The sequence below is a fragment of the Mustela nivalis genome, assembly GCF_964662115.1.
Source record: "Mustela nivalis genome assembly, chromosome: 2".
In the NCBI taxonomy this organism is placed as follows: domain Eukaryota; kingdom Metazoa; phylum Chordata; class Mammalia; order Carnivora; family Mustelidae; genus Mustela; species Mustela nivalis.
The window spans coordinates 96,136,328-96,155,003 of record NC_139021.1 but is presented as its reverse complement, the minus strand read 5'-3'; the positions used below and the strand labels follow the sequence as shown (position 1 = coordinate 96,155,003).

The following is an 18,676-nucleotide window of genomic DNA, read 5'->3' as shown; positions in this document are numbered from 1 at the left end:
GAGGGACGGCTTTAAGAAAAGTTTGCATAAGGTGGGTGGCTCAGTCCATTAAGCGTCCAATTCAGGATTTTGGCACAGGTCATGAGATCTCAGGTTTTGAGATAGAGCCCCGCGTCAGGCTCCATGCTCAGCGCGGAGGCTGCTTGAGATTCTCTCCCTCTCCCTCCGCCACCCCCCCCCCCGTCAGCTCGCACTCTGGAAGTAAATTAAATAAATAAATAAAATCCCTTTTAAAAAAAGTTTACATAAAAATGTCTTTGATTTAAAAAACAAAATGAGTATGGGACCCCTGGTTTCGTATAGGAGCTCACAAAGGCCCAAGTCTCAGGTTAGGAACAAGAAGGGCTCTCTGAAACAGCCCCACAGTATGGAGAGAATGCTACACTGCTGTCAAAAACTCCAATAATAAAACATTCAGCTTGGGGAGGGACAGACTGCTTTTCAGCACTAATGAGAAGGGAAGGTGGGGTGGAAATCAATCATGGTAACCAACCTGGTCCAGAGCCAGAAGGAGACCTGCGCAAACACTACCCTCGCTTTGCCCGCACCACCGCTCATCTCAGATTCGGCTCCAGCACCCGCGGGGAAAGCCGGCGATCGGCGCAGCCCACCTGCCATCAGGTCTCTGGTCGCCTCTCCCACAAACCCCTTCTTCTTGGCTCTGTCCTGCCACAGAGGCCTCCTGACAGCGCCCCCAGTCTGCCTTAGGGGGCACAGGCCCCTCTGCCTGGATGCTCCCCCTGCCCCTGAGACATGCACCAGGCCAGCCAACCCCCCTTCAAGTCCTTGCTCTCATCTTACCCTCTCAGGCAGCCCAGCCTGACTGCCCCATTTAAATCTGCACATTCGTATCCTCTCCTGTTCTGTCCCCACAGTGGTCACTACCTACTAACCTACTATGTGGCCAACTTGGTTATCACATATATTGTTTCCTTCTGCCTCCTCCCCCCAGACAGAAAGCTGTCAATGGCAATGATCTTTCACGGAGAAGATGCCAGCACATCGTAGGTACTTGAGTAATATTTGCTTCCTGTCTTCTTCCTAAAGAATACAGTCGCCCCCGCCTCATTTGTGGTTCACTTTCCATGGTTCCATGGTGTCAGTTACCCGCAGTCAACCAGTCTGGGAGCAGATGATGTCCTGAGCTGTCATCAGAAAGTCAGTTGTCGCCTAACGCTATGTCATATGCCTCCATCATTCACCTCACTTCATCTCCTCCCATGGGCGTTCATCCGTTCACATTGCCCCAAGAAGGGTGAGCATGGTACTATGAGATGTTTTGAGAGAGAGACCACATTCATGTAACTTTTATTATAATACGTTGTTATAATCGTTCTATTTTATCATTAGTTATTGTTGCCAATCTCTTTCTGTGCCTAATTCCTAACTCAAACTTTATCATAAGTGTATTTAGGGAAGAGCACAGTATAGGTGAGGCTTGGTACTTACTCCCTGTGGTCTCAGGTATCCATTGCAAGTCTTGGAACATTCCCAATGGATAAGAGGGACCTGCTTTAGGTGAAGCATGGTGGACCATCCCCTCCTCTATCGGAGGCACGCTCAAACCACAGGATGGTGGGAGGCACCGTCCCTGTCCCCACCTCCCAGGACTGTCCCAGCACCAGTGAAAATTAAAGGCCATGACTGCTCTTCACCATCTTGCTGTAGGCAGAGCTTTAGATGAGGAAGAAGAGATTAAAAACTTGGAGTCTACTCAGTAAGATCTCCACTCCTTTTCCCAAGTCCCATCTCTTAGAACTCTGCCTCTCTTTGACATCTCTTTTGGCTAGTTTCTCTTCATAGACTCTGTATTGGCTGAACTGTATTCCCCCAAAGTTTGTCCTAATCACCCCGCACTCTGCATCTCAGAATGTGACCGATTTGCAAATAGGGTCATTGCAAATGTAGTTAGTTAGGAAGAGCCTATAAAGGTGGGCCCTACTCCAACATAACTGGTGTCTTTACAAAAAGAAAAATTTTGATTCAGAAACACACATAAAAGGAGGAAGACAGTGGGAAGAGACACAGGGAGAAGATTGTCACCTATAAGCCAAGGAGAAAGACTTGGAACAGATCATTTCCTTCAAGGTCGTCAGAGGGGTCAGTCCTGCCCATACCTTGATCTTGGACACCTAAACATGACAAATGTCTGTATTTAAGCCACCCATCCATAGTACCTCATTATGGAAGCCCTAACAAACTAATGAAGACTGCATGGGGAGGGAGACGTGTGGAGAGCCAGGAGGTCAGAAGTAAGGACCAGGACTAGTCAAAGGGCAGCCACGGGTATCTGCCTGGAGCCTGTCTCCAGCCAGTGCAAATGAGTCCTCACTGCTGCCAAAGCCAAGGCCACAGGGCCACTCTGTAAGATTCAGAGTGACAATGCTTAGAGTATCTTGCTCATCTTCCTCAATGACCTACCACTGCATTCGGTATCTATTTATTTGAAGACCCCTACACCCCAGTCAAATAGCAACCAACCACTAGTCGTTCCTGTTTCTCCAGACTCAGAGAAGCATAACTCAAAATCTTCATAAGAAACTTGACTCTGTACCCTCTCTTAGTAATTCTTTCAATGGTTCCCATAGGTCCAGGGCCCTTTGATGATCCTCTCTACTCTTGGAGTGAAGCATCCACTGGGCCAAAGATGCATGCCCATCCCAATCTGGACCAGACTGCCTTCCCAAAGAGACAAGAGACTGCTTCTGGACAGGGCTCCTCTCCGGGTGTTCCTCCCCAGGGTGGAACTCCCTGCAGGGGACATACCTGCAGGCCTGAGCACTGGTCAAACAGCAGCTACTCTGAAGGTGTGGATATTTCTTGGACACGCAGGCCAGGTGTCTGCCCATCAGAATCCCAGGGCAGGAAGGACAGATGCCAGGGTGGGAAGACAAGGTCAGGCAGAGATTCCTCTTCCTTTGGGCCACAGATGTCAGGTGGGCCTGAGCTGACTCCTTTGTGTTCATGTCCTAGAGAAACTCTCTCGTGCTTTAAGTGGTCTTCCTTTGTTCTTTATGCTTCCTTCTGCCACTACCACTCTTGGTGCCATCCCTGGCCCAGCAGATTAGTCCACACCCAAGATGCCAACCGCACTCCTGCCCCAAAGACGAGCCTTTGAAGAAGGCTCTCATCTGACCTTTGCTGAACACAGGAATATTAATGACTCTGGAATTCCACCACCCCAACAACTGTCTGCAAGACTCTAAAGAAGTCACTTCTCTCTGGAGAAGAGACTTTCCAGACCCACAAAGTGAGGCAGTTGAGCCAAGTTATTTCTAAGAAACTTAACAATCCTACCATCCAAAGTTCTTTTACTATTCTGCCATTGGAGATTCTCTTACCAATATTATTTTATCTGAAGAGAGCTAGAGAGGCTAAAAGACACATAGACACATAGATTATATCAAGTGCCAGGCGATGTTGGTGATAGAGGCAGAAATAGAGCCCAGAAATCTGTCATTTTTCTAAGTGTGGCACAATTTTTCAGCCCTCAGAACAGAGTTGCGGCGAAAGTCTGCTGTCTGTTGGCAGCTGCCTGTCCATCTCCTGCCTGTGTACATGTGGCCTGATGCTCAAGTCCCATTTTAGCAAAAAGCTCCGGAAAAGGAGGAGTATCCATTTCATCTTCAAACAGTCTTCTCCCTGCTCCTCTGTCTCTCTCCCCATTTGTAGTTCCATCACATGTCTTGTTTAGTAAAAATAAGTTTAAGAAGGAGAGATTGCCGGGGCACTGGGGTGGCTCAGTGGGTTAAAGCCTCTGCCTTCAGCTCAGGTCATGACCCCAGGGTTCTGGGATCGAGCCCCGCATTGGGCTCTCTGCTCTCTCTCTGCCTGCTGCTCTGCCTACTTGGGATCTCCATCCGTCAAGTAAATAAATAAAAAATCTTAAAAAAAATGAGAGATTGCCACTGAAGCAAGTTAGAAAGGACATAAAGGGAAAAATGACAGCCACCCTGGAACAGGTATTATTTGGCTCTTGAATTTAAAAAAAAAAAAAAATACAGGAATCTGTTGACATTAACAACCTTGCCAATTACTGCTTAGTCCTTTAACCTTTGGTCGGGGCAAGTGGTTCAGAATATGACAGAAAAAGTGAAATAAGTCAATCAGAGAAAGACGATTATCATACGATCTCTCTGATATGAGGGATTTGAGAGGCAAGGCAGGGGGTCGTGGGGGGCAGGCAGGGAAAAAAGTGAAACAAGATGGAATCAGGAGGAAGACAAACCACAAGAGACTCTTAACCTCAGGAAAGAAATCGAGGGCTACTGGAGGGTTGGGGGGAGGGATGGGGTGGCTGGGTGATGGACACTGGGGAGGGCATGTGCTATGGTGAGTGCTGTGAATTGTGTAAGACTGGTGATTCACAGAACTGTACCCCTGAAGCACATAATACATTATATGTTAATAAAAATGACAGCAGGGGTGCCTGGGTGGCTCAGTGGGTTAAGCCTCTGCCTTTGGCTCAGGTCATGATCTCAGGGTCCTGGGATCGAGTCCCGCATTGGGCTCTCTGCTCAGTGGGGAGCCTGTTCCTCTCTCTCTCTCTCTCTCTGCCTGCCTCTCTGCCTACTTGTGATCTCTGTCTGTCAAATAAATAAATAAAATATTTTTTTTAAATGACAGTAAAAATAGCTTCAGGAAATACAGAATTTTATCTACTTCACCTTTTTCCTTCTTTGGGCCCTTCTTGGCTCACAGATGATAATGTCACATGCTACCAGTAAGACGTGCATGAGGCACAGACAACAAAAATGCCAAGAATGCCGCCAGACTTCAGATGATCTCGAGGAGACATGACAGGACACAAAGACTCATTGGGGCAAGCCATTCTATATGGCTGGAAAAGCTCTCGAGCTGACTACCTGAGACATTGGCTCTTGGGGAAGCCTGCATAATGCAATGGGGGAGATTCGTACCAAGAGCCCAGAGCCCTGGCACCCCGTGGCCATCCCTGCCACAAGCGTGATGCGGGGTCTGCTCATGTAACAGACACTCATACTCATCCCAGGGATCTTGGCTGGAATGATGTATAAAAAGGCTTTTAATAAAGCATTCACACACATAACCATAACTGTATCAGAATGAGAAAGTAGTTTTGAGTAATCTGACAGAAACGAAGCACATGGGTTTTTAACTAGGGTAAATATAGGTGATGTTTCCCTCTCTGCCCCAAGCCGAAAAGATTAAATGAAAGAAATAAGGGAAAATAGGCCAGAGAAATACTTGGACTTTCAGCCCTTTGATTCATATCCATATCCTTCTCTGGATATGGATGGATCGAATTAGTGACTCATCTCCTTACTGAGGCTTTCTCTGAATTTCAGGGATCCTGAGTCTGAACTCTGACTAAAGTACTATACTCAGCTACTCCAGAGTTTGGTGGTGAAGCCCCACTCCTCCAACTAACTCAGCAGACTGTGATTGAGATGTCACATTCTTTAAGACTACAAATTCCTCTTAATAAAATACACCCACAGGGTGCCTGGGTGGCTCAGTGGGTTAAAGCCTCTGCCTTTGGCTCGGGTTATGATCTCAGGGTCCTGGGATCGAGCCCTGCATGGGGCTCTCGGCTCAGCGGGGAGCCTGCTTCCCCTTCTCTCTCTCTGCCTGTCTCTCTGCCTACTTGTGATCTCTGTCTGTCAAATAAATAAATAAAATCTTAAAAATAAAATACATCTCCGTGGCTTGTATAAGTACTTCCACAGGGGATAGCGGAAAGAGAACAAGTGAGAGTGTGTGAGGATTTCCAGCTTCCTAGGAAAGACGTCCTGTCGTCGGGGCACTGATGTGGGAATGTGGGTAGAGGGAGTGAGTTCTAGTACTGAATGGACTGGATTTGCAGTCTTCCAAATTTGATAGGGATCAGACAGAGCACACATGCACACACACGCACACCATCGTCCCGCTGTCTCTTGCCAGTTCCCACCCCCACTGGGAGACTGCCCGACATCACACGGTCATACCTTGCCTCTGAGGCCAATTCTATGAAGAATCACAGCTTTATTTTCAACTGACTAACTTGGCATTTGGCTTGCCCAAATATTCCAAGTGTTAATTCCAGCAGACATCTCCGTGTCCCTCAAACCGTCTTACTCCACACTGTAACTGTAATTCGTATGCCAGAAGCAGACGACTTGCAAGCATTTGTCCATAAGGGATTTTAAGCTGCCCGATGAAGAGGAAATGAGAGTAAGAGTCACAAATATCCACAGCCTCACGTTCAGATCGTAAGTTCTCTGCTCTCTCCACCCCTTCCTCACAAGTTATTCAGGGATACGTATCCACACACAATGGGGAAACAAATTCCTGGCCTCTTCTTTTTCAAAGACTGGTACCCAAGTGAGCTCCACATGTTCAACTACTACCATAACCCAGATGTATTTAAACATCGAAAAAGATTTCAACTCTGGGCTATAGAGCTTTTCTCCAGCACACGCCTATGAGTCTAATCCTTAAATCCCTACAATTTAATCCGAGGGGAAAATGAAGCTGCCTCTAGGTTTACTCTGTTAAGTAATCCAAAGGCAATTTCAGATTTCCATGTCAATCACTAATTCTGTTTAATAATAAGTAATGTCCCGCTGGCCCAGAATATTTTAAAGAACTGCCCAGAACTGCTTGCATTTCCTCTTGATAATCCAATATTTTTTAAATGTATGTTGTTTTCCTAAATGTATAAACATGTATACTTTCCATAACTATGAGGTTTGCCCAAAAGGTTATACTTTCTGCTTTGGGTCTATGATGCTTTTCTGAGTCATCTTCAATTATTTATTATCTGCCTAAGAACAAGTACAGCAAAACCTACACAAACAATTTAAACTTTACATTTCTCTCAGGCTCTTGCAAAACCTGCTGACAAAGCAACAGTTCAGTAGGATTCTTGAAACTGGAGAATATTATATATTGCATTTCCTAAAATGCTTCAGTGAGTAAACTAAAGATTTACACATTTTGCTGGAGAAAGACTGCAAAAATAGACCGAAGCTGAAAGAAAATGAATGAACACCGGGGGGGGGGGGGGGGTCTAGTTGTCTACACAAGTAGCTGAATAAAGAATCAAACACCAACATCAATACAACTCAAAGAGGAAGCTGAAGAAATCTTCCCAAAAGGGTGTACAAAATAGCAATGATATGTCAGCCAAGATGAACGAACTAAGAAAAATGTCTCCAGTGTATACAGCACAGCACCCTCCCCAGCCCCGCAAGCATCTACGGAAACCTGAAGGTTCTGGCTCAGGTCATCCCAGCAGCCTAGGAATCAGCACAAGATGATTCATCATCACCCCTTAGCGCCGTGGGATGGAAGTGTTCTTAACTAACTAAATTCCCACTGAGCAATGAACTGGCATTTGCAGCTTGGGGACAGTCCCTGCAGTCCCTTGAAAAGGTTCTGTCCGAGCAGAACTGAATTACCTTTCCCTGGAGGAGCTCTCAACCTCTGGCTCAAGGTCTAGAGAACAGCCTAGTGGTGTCCAATGAACATTGAGGAGTTCGAGCCGCGAATAGGGACACACAACCTACAAACAGGGAAATGTTCTTGGAACCCATCAGGGATAAGAGAATTTAGTGACAAGGAATAGAAGAATGTAGAAGATACCCAAATGATGCAGCACTGAGGTATGCAACAGTTCTCAAAGTGATAATTATGGACAATAAAAAATTGAAATTGATTAGAGGAACAACTTTTAAAATAAGCCACATGCATTCACGGGTGCCGAGAGATTGCCCACAGCCGCAGTCTTAGAGGAGCTGGCTGCAGTCAGTCTTAGATGATTATGTCCCATCGTGAAGAAAGCCTGGGGCTCTAGCTGAGAACAGTTCATCCGATCCCTAAATTATAAAAGAAGAATGGGTGAGTCTACAATTTACAAGTCTTCCAAGAAGAACCTACCTGAATGATCCCAGACCCAAGTTGGAAACTCCTTGAAGGAAACAACACAGAGAATTTGTAGAATTTGTAAATTTGTAAACTCAATCTAGCACAAAATAACGTTTTTTTTTTTTCCTAAATCGGAAAGCAAGAGGAGAGTCCTTCATTAGCACTGCCTCGCCGAGGAAAGACAGGACTCGAACGTCGTGTCCCGCGGATGGTCACAGTCTGCCCAGAGACCTCAGCTGGGGAACACATCTGGTGGCTATCAGGAACGGAATGACTGTGTTTTCAAGCGATGTCTTTTAACTGATTTCACAAAATCTGAAAGTGCAAAGTGTTCCAGATCTGGAAGAAACCTTCAACATCGCCTGGCCCAACCGTTTGTTTTATAAACCGGATTTCCAGTCCCCTCATCTCCCCTTCCTCCTACATCCTTTCTTCGGAACTCCCCCAGCACGCCTGTCTGACCCGAAGCGGCTGGCTGCCTGGGTGTAGAGACCTGCTGGCTCTGAGCCCTGTCAGGTGACCCCAGGGGATCTGTGGGGCACAGAGACAACCCTTGCTGACCTGGAATGACACCCATTCTCTTCTGCTTGGACCCAAAGACCCCTGCCCTGACTAGAGGGACTTCTTTCCATTCCCTGCCGGGGCATTGAGTTTGAAGCCCTGGTCTCTCCTGGGCTGTCAGCCTTAACCATCTCTCCCCCTGCACCGACACCCCGAGATCAAAAATTAGCCAAAGATGTCAGAACACTGCTGCTGTGTGACTTGGGGCCCTCAGCAGCCTCATCTGCAAAATGGGCATAAAACCAATATGCTGTCCAGGATAACTCATAGGATTATAGTGAGCAAAATTTAGCATTTTAAACAACAGGAAGGTTAAAATTAATATGTGGTTGTTAATACAAATCTCAGTCAGAAAGCAAGCCATGATCAACGTGAGACTTGGGAGACGCACCTGCAGAGCGGTGCCCAGGACCTTGGACAGGCCTAACAAGGGGCTCTGCCTAACACGGCTGCGGGCACACATAGGCCTGCGCCTGGGGACACAGAGCTGCCTCTCTGCACAGACTGCGAGGGTCGCCCTGGATGTGGGGGCCCGTATCCCGATGCAGACCTCGCTGCGTTCATTCACGGTGCCCCCTCACTCCGTAAGATATGGATCTGAGGGCAGAGTGGGAATACTGATTTTGCTCCAGTCAATGGCGAACTGCTGAATTCCATTATTTCACCTCTGTCTTGAAGGGAGCCGTGGTATCAGCCTGGGCTGAAGACACCTGTGACGGGCATGGTTGAGCTCCTGAACAGTCGGTTGCCCTCCCCGGGGTGCCGCCAGCCGTACACAGTGGGGAGCAAGGAGCAGCCCCGGCTAGCTGCCCGTGCTACTCGGTCGTGCTGAGAGCAGTCCCGGACACGGCCACCACGGTGCCGCCAGCCTCCCTGTAACCTTGGGTCAGTTCCACAGTTTGTGCCAACGGTTTGTAAAGCAATGTGACACGTCCCTTCCAAATGCGCAACAAGAAACAATTCATCCGTGAGCTGCCAGCGCACATTTCCCATGAGGCATGAAAGATTCCAGGAGCTGAGGGATGCCGAGGTCAATCACAGGCTAATAATACGAGCCCGTCACCGGCGTCTGAAGAATGTTATGGAGGCTCACTTCACAGTTGGCCATGTGCTGCTGGAAAGGGTCCAGCCCGGCTAGCCCCTGGTGTGCAGAGGCCGGGGAAGCCGAGCCAACGGCACTGGAGAGGGACGAGGTGCAAGTCACACCCTCCCTGATTGATGACATGTAGATGGAAACTCACACCCCACAAGCAGGGACGTGGCCCAAAGAAAACCCCAGAACCCGTCACACCCTTCCTCTCTGTGTCCCATCCTTCCCCACCCCTCACACCCAGTCCTATCATCAGAGCGGAGTCAGTATGGGGCGGAACGAGGAGCCTGGGTTAATGCGGAGGGAGGATCACGCTCCCTGGATAAGAGCGTCCGTCCAAAAAAAAGGTGAGAGGAAACAAAGAGTTCGTTTTAAGGCTGAAGGATTGGAATCCCCCGGATAAAAGAAATTCGAACAAACACATCTTTCCAGTGGCCCCTGTCCTTTCTACGTCCCTGCCCTGTCAGCTCCCACACTGTGGAGTTCCAAAAATGGTCTCTTGGTCATTGGAAGAAAACAATGTTGACTCTATCAAGGGCAGCTAGGAGATCTCGGAACAGGAAGCTCTTCGTTCCATCCTGCTAAGATAATTGATCCAAAACGGACACCAGAAAATTCAAACTGCTGCTTTGGTTTCTACTATCATGTCCAAATAAAAAGCCATTGGCTCTCTCCAGCCCAGCGTACCACCTCGGACCTCCAGCCACTCTCCAACACCCACCAGAGGATTCCCAGCGAGCTACGGTCAGAAATGATGGCACCACGTAAGCACAGAAAGTCTCCACCAGTGATCCGCTGAGAGGGGCCGAGTGCTATTAGGAAGTTCCTTTTCAAACTGAATAGTTTATCCAGGGAAAGAGGCATATCCTTCCCTTTCAACATGCGCACTACCAAGCTGAGTAAATCAGAAACACCTTCTCCCGAGACAGCAACCTGAGCTTAGAGCTGGTCTCTAGGAAGAATCTTTATGGGTGACGATGATAATAATCGTGATGCTGAGTGGTCTGTTTTCCACATATCTGTAACAACACCAGTCTCTACAACCTCTCTTCATAAGGCTTCCTGATTTGCCAATTTCATTATTTGTCAGGATCTCTCCACCCGGTCTAAGAAGAAACCATTCTCGCAAACAACAAAGACGTTTGTCAGCAAAGCTATTCACGCATATAAGATCCAGTCTTCTGGCTGGGGCATCTCTGAGATAGTCCCCCAAGTCAGCAGCTTCTAAAAGAAAAACCGGCATTGCCTAGGAAAAACTCAGTTAATGCACAATTAATTAAAAGCACTAGACCAAGCAATCTCTGACCCATCAAGCCCCAGGACTCCACATTGGTTCTTTCAAACCCTCTATTTCTGGGCGTCCATGCTGCGGCCCATCAGCTTGGAAAAGGTGTGTCTTCCTTCTTAAACGGGAAGCCCACATAATAATAGTGATTTTTTCCAGCTCATATTTCTGGTCAGGAACAGCATGAAGCTTTATCTCCCTAGGGTAGAAGAAAGGCAGCGGAGCTATCAAAACCTGCACCTGCACACCCCAAACTTCCCCAAAGCTGGGAGGTGCCTGCCTGCATCTCTGAGTAAATAAAGGAGATGCCAAAGGCCACCTGTTGCAGGGTCACTCAGACTGTGAGATGTCCTGTGGTGGGGACGGGGTCACTCAGACTGTGAGATGTCCCGGGGTGGGGACGGGGTCACTCAGACTGTGAGATGTCCCGGGGTGGGGACTCTCCCAGCAACACCAGACTCCGCTCCGTGCTGTTAGTGCTCTGCTCACCCTAACATCCCCAGCTGAGAACATCGGTGGGATAGGACTAGAGGTGAGAGGATCCAAGTTCAAGGGCCCTGCCCCCTCAGCCTACCACACCGCAGAGAGATCCTTGTTTTAGCCTAAGAGAAAAACTTCCTCGGATCTCCCAAAAGAAACACCCTTTTGTGGGTTCAGACCCAAAGGCAGCTGTGGATGCATACGAGAAGGCCTCTTAGTAGCTGCTTCACCAGGAAACCCTCCTGAGTTTTTGTCTCCTCATCTGTAAAATGCGGACGAGGAGACCGGCCTGCCTGCCCCCCCACCCCAGGCTGCTCCGAACGCCACGAGCTGGCCTGTGAGAAAGCCCGGCTTCTCCGTAGAGCCCAGGGCACACCTGCAGGGGTACTGCCCACAAATTCAGTTCAAAACTCCGAGGCTTTGTGAAACACTACAGTGGATTCTAAGTTAAGCATGCCCTAGCTTTTCCCCCAGCAAAGAGCCGTCACCTGGAGCGAGAGATGAGAGGCGTGTAACATCTCTGTGTGGTGAAAAGAAGAAGGAAAAAGAAGTAGGACACATCTGGATGGCAGGACGAAAAAGGGATCGTTTTAAGCCTCAAATGTAAATACACGTATCTGTAAACATAATAATAAAGTCACGTGTATGTTTCATCTTAGGTATTCCACATCGTATGTATATAAAAATACAATGCACGTTACACGGGCATGTGTCTAATCCTGAATGACAAAGTCTGCGAGGCACAGCCACACTTGTACGTGTGGGTACCTGGGTACCTGGGTACGAGGGTGCGTGGGTGCACATACAGCTGTAGAATGACTTCCACGGGCCAGCTCAGGATGCAGGAGTGGGAAGGAGCCTCAGAGGCAGAGGCAAGAGTATAAGGACATGTCATAAAGCACCGCAGGAGAGCACAAGTCGTATCCAACGGTCAGTGTCCTCGGCTGAAATCTGGCAACAATCCAGATCTCTTCTCCTTCCCCCGGGCACGAACCATGGGATTAGATCGAGGTCAGGGCTGGGAAGGGCATGGGAGGAAGTCCTAAACACCTCCTTAGCCCAGCCTCCAACCGTGGCTTGCTTTCTGTGGCTGGATAGGATATGCTATGTGGCTAAAAGGACATATTCACTCAGTGGTCTAAGACCCATCGGGACAGGCAGTCTGAAGCCTCAGGAGACTGGGATCCCTTGAGAAAAATGACAGGCAGCAAGCAGAGCAAAGTACTTACCACCATCCCGGGATATATATATATATATATATATATATATATATATATATATATATTGACCACCGGTCCACGAAACAGCCCTATTAGCATCATTCCCTCCCCCACATAATGAGTGGTTCCCAGCTGTTCTGTGGCTGAGCAAATCAGGTGGCAGAGCCCACGTCCACAACCACGGCAGGTGGGAAGTGTGTTCTTTGGCACGTAATGAAGGAGAATGTGAATCGCTCCTGCAGTCCATACGACCCGTCTGCGTGTTCATTCTGTCACTCCACAGCTTTTTAGCTAACGTGCACACACATGTTCTGCCTTTCACCAAAACTGGACCATGATCTCCCAGAGAGCAAGACACAGAAGTGTATCCTGTGGATATTCCACAACACAGAGCATCGGGAAGCTTCTCACTCCACAGTAAGTTGATAAGAAACTAGGCTGAGAAGTAATGAACGGGCATTTAAGCATCAATTTTGCCTCTTATTGGGACGGTGGGCAAATTATGAACCTTCTTAAACCTTCTTCTCTTCATCTATAAAATAAATATAAGAGAAGCAACCCATAAGGCTTAGCACAGTGCCTGGCAAAGAGTAAGCACTCAAAAAATGCTCGCTATTCTTCTTAATCATTCACTCTTCCTGATGGACACACGGTGAGTGACTGAGTACCCCCTCGATGGCTCAGCCCCTCCATCAGCGAGAGGTGGCTCCCCTGTTCCCAGATGGTAGTCCTCAGCAAGGCTGGTGTCAGAAACTCTAGCCAGTGGAGCTGCAACAGATCTCAAAGGGAGAGAAGGTGCCCCTGGGAAGGAACTGGAAATGGGGGTGTGGATAGTAGAATGGAGAGGTATACAGGCATTGGGTAGGCTGGGTGGCCAGGATATAATATATCTCCCAACACTCAGGACTGCCCACCCAAGGACAAACTTTCTGGCTCAAAATAATGATGGCGCTTCCATTGAGACACCAGAGCCCTGCTGGGAAAATATTTGTGGCCGAGGGACAGCCAGTAACATCAGTCCCATGAACCGGTCAAAGAGGTGAGCAATCCCAATTCAGTTAGGAAATCAGTACCTCGTGAGAGTTTCAGGCGGTTCTGCACGGAGGGGAATCTGGCTGGCTAAGGCCAATGTGTCCCGCAAGGCCTCGCTGACTTCCCGCAGCTCGCCAGGGGACAGCCCGCACACCAGGGCGGGCAGGTCGCAGTCCTCCCATCGGAGGAGGAGCTCCTGCTCTTCTATGTCCCTTCTCAGCTGCTGGTCTTTTGCTTCCAGCACGGACATTCTTGCTTGGAGAGCTTCGATCTCTTTCTGCAGAGAACAGAGAAACCAGGTTACATAAAGGAACCCTCCTCTTGGCAGACTGCTCTGCTGGTAATGAGCCCTTTAAGTGAGAGCCAGCCACGTGCACAAGTGCCATGAAGTTCCCTTCAGAGGCAGGCAGATTTTTGGAGGTTTGCTGGAGTGGAAAAACCACGCCAGCTTTGTATTTCTGATGAGCTGACATAAGGAAAAACGTTCCCTCCCAAGTACTAAATAACTATGGGGGGTGGGCCAGGGATCTGACTTGGAAGAACCAAGCAAATACATAAATGACTTACTTCGTTTGCAGGCAGAAGACCTGGAACATAGGGAGAAAACACCCTGTGCTTGTGGTACAAGCCAACCAGGGAACGCAGGTCATGAGCTGACAAAGAAAAGCAAACAATCCTCGGTTGGTCCGTCCCCAAACGTGAAAATGCAGTGTGTAGAGAAGACGAAAATCACAGTTTCCTAAGTCTACAAGATCGAAAGAGCAATGGGACGCGGCAGACAGTGCCGTGCCGTGTACAGCTCATAAAAATATTAAATAAATTCCATTTCTACTAATGCAGCAAACCAAAATCTGAAGAATCTATAGAGTATCATCCAGTCTTGAAGCCAGAAAATAAAACAAGCAGCAGGTTCGTGAACGCCCGTTGTGTGCGCGGTGTAGGAGCAGATGATCATCTCACTGCCCGTAGCATTCTGAATTTAAAATGAGACTCTTTCAATCCCCACACTCCCGAGTCCCGTGCATTGGTTTCTGGCTGACAAGAGCAGAGCTCAATCCCGGGGGTCTCCTCATCTCTTATCTATGGGCTCTCAAACCCAAAGTACAGATCACCTCCAACTTCTACCTCCTGACCCCACTTCCATAGGGGGTGGGGGATAGAGACTGGGGAGAGGCTGAAGATCCAGCCCTGAGACACTCCAAGAAGAAGATAATAGGTCTCCCATCGGCCCAACATTACAATATCAGCACAGTTTCCCCACCTCCACCTCTGCCCACGTCCCATTCTCTCCTTTCTTTCTTTATAACTGTGGTAAATACACATACCACAAAATTCACCATCTTAACCACTCGTAAGGCCGGTTCCACGGCATTAAGCACACCCACACTGCCACACAACACTACCACCAACAACCGTCCAAGACCTCTCCATCTTATAAACCAAACCTCTGTCTCCGTGAAACTCCAGTTCCTCGTGGCCCCTCCTTCCCCCAGGCCCTGGCAACTGCCATTCCACTTTCTGTCTCTAGGAATCTCTAGGAACATCATGTCAACGGAACCATAGTATTTGCCCTCCTATGACTGGCTTATTTCGCTCAGCATGGCGTCCTCAAGGTTCATCCACGTTGCACCACGTGTCACAACTGCCTTCCTTCTTAAATGGACCACATTTGGTTCATCCATTCATCTACAGATGTGCACGTGGGTTGCTTTCACCTTTTGGCTCTTGTGCATAATGCTGTTTGGGACACTTCTCTGAGGGCTTGATCTCAGTTCCTGTAGGCGTATACCAAGAAGTGGAATTGCTTCATGGCGTGGTCATTCTATTTTTAATGTTGTGAACACCCACCATGTTTTTCTCTTCCACGGGGGCCCTATATCTTATTCTTTTTTTTTTCAAGATTTTATTTATTTATTTGACATAGAGAGATCACAAGTAGGCATAGAGGCAGGCAGAGAGAGAGAGAGGAGGAAGCAGGCTCCCTGCTGAGCAGAGTGCCCGATGTGGGACTCGATCCCAGGACCCTGAGATCATGACCTGAGCCGAAGGCAGTGGCTTAACCCACTGAGCCACCCAGGTGTCCCCCTGTATCCTATTCTTAAACAGAAGTCAAAGTGAGTCTTTAAAATGTGGTCAGATCATGCTACTTCACTGCTTAACATGGCTCCACAGCCCAGTCACAGAGAAGCCCGAGTGCTTGCTAAAGTGTGCAAGGCCCTCCAAGACCCTTCTTCTCCCTGACCTTCTCCTCTACTATTCTCCCCCACCCTGGCCTGCTGAATGCCCTCCAAATGCATGAGGCACATCCCCACTGCAGGCCTTCGCGTGGCTCTTCCCTGGGCTTCCATCTCGATGCACAAGGAGTTGATCTAAGCCTATGCCTTTGGCTCCTACTGCCCTACAACATAGGAAGGTGATAATTTAGGTATTAATTATGTTTGTCATTTCTCATCTAGCTCCCCACGCCCACCCCTACTAGAACATCAACTTCACAGAAATCCTTGGCCTTTTAAACAATATCTGGCACAGGGGAGGCATTCAAATACCTGCTGAATAATGAATACCCACCTTCCCCCAGATTCTGCCGAGATCATCCCCCTCAAACACGAAAGATCCCAGGCTGGACTTACTTTCTGTCCACTCTGACGTCATCAGGAATGATGCGGACCTTTAACTGGCAAATATCGTTCAAAACCAAAACCAGACTTCGCATTTTCAGCTACCCAAACTGATGTGGAGAACAAAAGCAAAAGAAATGTAGAAAAAATAATCCAATTTCCTTTGCAGCCCACTGACAAGTACTTGAGACTGGCAGGGTGACCTTCCCCCAAGAACTCAACTTCGTCAGTGTGAATACTTTGCTGGAGGCAAAAGGCAACCTTAGCTTGACATTAGCCTAACTTGCAGGATCCTGCAAGTCTTTAACCCAGAAAAATCCCTTTGGAAACTTTCTTTATCTCTCTACCTACACTGCCCCCCAAGATATATGTTAGCAACCATCTTTGAAACATATGGCCTGCTGATATACCTCTGAAGGGCTCCTGACTAAGAGTTTAGTAGATAGTAGTAAATGACCTCTCAAGGTCCTGGAAACCTTGCTTCCCGATTCCTTAGAGACTTACACTATCCCTTACCCCTCCAACTTGAAAGTATATAATCAGTCCCTCTTCAAACCCAGTGCACCTCCTTCTGCCCACAGGTCCTGTTCCTATGCTTAAATAAAACCATCTTTTTTGCACTGCAGACATCTCAAGGATTCTTTCTTGACCATTCACTCCCAAAAGCCATACATCACATCACAAACTTTTATGATAATACTCACTGAATATATAAAAGTGTTCAGTTTACTGGAGAATATTTTCCAATTGTGATGACTTTTGCCTCCCTTTGCCACCTTGCTGTTGTGGGGACTTGGGTGCAAACTCAGATAATAAAATACTCTGCACGAGGAAGTAAGGATGGGAGGGCAGTCCACCAACTCATCCAAGCCCCATAAACCAGTCTAAATGCATGCCAGTGTTTAGAATTTAAACCAAGATTTTCACTTGGGTGTTAAAGATCTATGCTCTTTCTGGAAATCACTTTGCCTTCAACCGATGCTCCCTTGTTGTTCCCCATTCCTGCTCCCAAGCCTCAGGCTCCAGCTGGTGTGGACCCAGCTTCAAGGATCCCTGCCTCTGGGGGAGGGGCCCCCCTCAACTTCCAGAGCACCCAATGGCCTCCTGCCTTTAACTCGGTGCTGCACCTGGACTTCTAGCCCCTGACCGGTTCCCACCAACTGTCACCCGCTGCTCTGGGCCAACCTGGAGCTCCCAGGAGATGTCTACCAGTTTTTCCCAGACCGCGAGCCTTGCCCAGTCCACACTTAAAACTCTGCCCCTAACAACTGCTCCTTACACTTCAACTCTATGCAATCTTCCATTAAGGTTTTTCACAGCACAGATTTCTTCCCGCCTTTCCAATGAACCCCGTAAAAGGTCAAAATGATAAAGAGGTGACAAATTGGCCTGGCAGACAAGGAAAGCATATTCGAAAGGTAACGAGGAATATCGAAAACAGGCACAAACAGCAACGAGCTTTCAACCCCTGTGTGTAATGAGATTCCTACAAGCCCTCCAGCGACCTCCACCCAGCTCCCCCTTTCGTACTTCACGGGTGGACGGCCAAAGCTCTAATTGCTTCACTTGAGCCGAGCAAAGACCCCTCCCCTGCTGCATTTGGCTTCCATGGGTAAGAAAACTCTGGCCTAGTTCCTGAAGGTTCTTCACCTGCTTACCTGCAACTGCTGCTTCTCCTGAAGAAGCCAGTCTCGTCTGGTGACGGACACACGCAGGCTGTCCTGAGCGCTGGGTTCCAACAGCTTCGGCTCCCCCCTGGGTAGGGCATGGGCGTCTTCACCGCAGGCCCTTAAAGTAAAACGTGCATATGGGTACAGATATGGAGAAACTGAAATCCTCAGAGCTACGAAAATGTTAAGAGAAGAGTGCCTGGGTGGCCTGCGGAGTCCCGGGTTCAAGCCCCAGGTCGGGCTCCCTGCTCAGCAGGGACTCTGCTTCTCCCTCTGCCTCTCCCCCTCCCCACCCCACTCCTGCTTGGCTCTCTGTCTCTCTCTCTCTCAAATAAAGAAATAAAATCTTTTTTAAAAATGTTAAGAGAAAGAAATTTCACAAAGTGGCCACTGGCTGTTCTCATCCTCGGGCAGGCCGCACAGATAAGGTCCCTAACTTACGTTTCTGTTTTAATTAAGATCTGTTGGGGCTTTCACTTTTCCACAGAGCCGAACTGCTAATTTTAGGCCTGCGCTGTCCAGCCCCGTGGCCCGTAGCCACATGTGCTCTAGATGTGCTGAAAGTGCAAGATACACACCAGATTTTAAAGACTTCGTATGACAACAAAGAGCATAAAATATCTCAGTATTTTTTATGTCCGTTACATGTTGGAAAGACAATATTTTCGATATATTGTGTTACATTAAGCAGACTTGTTAAATTAATTTCACCTGTTTCTTCTTCCTTCTATTTAGTGCAGCTACTGGATAATTTGAAATCATGTCTGTGGTTTGCACTATATTTTACCGGACAGCACTGCCTCGATCATCCAGACACAACCAAACGCCAGGGG

General features: G+C 48.1%; 1 protein-coding gene across 6 annotated transcripts in view; it reads right to left on the bottom strand.

Moving 5' to 3' along the window:
* DISC1 (DISC1 scaffold protein) overlaps window positions 1-18,676 on the bottom strand; it is a 370,404-nt gene that overhangs the window by 225,966 nt on the left and 125,762 nt on the right. For all 6 annotated transcript variants that reach the window (XM_082718906.1, XM_082718904.1, XM_082718905.1 and 3 more), the window contains exons 5-6: window positions 17,832-17,961; window positions 13,597-13,832 (exon numbers count right to left, since the gene is read on the bottom strand). In XM_082718906.1, the coding sequence (XP_082575032.1) occupies window positions 13,597-13,832; window positions 17,832-17,961 (366 nt within the window). The remainder of the gene's footprint in view (window positions 1-13,596; window positions 13,833-17,831; window positions 17,962-18,676) is intronic.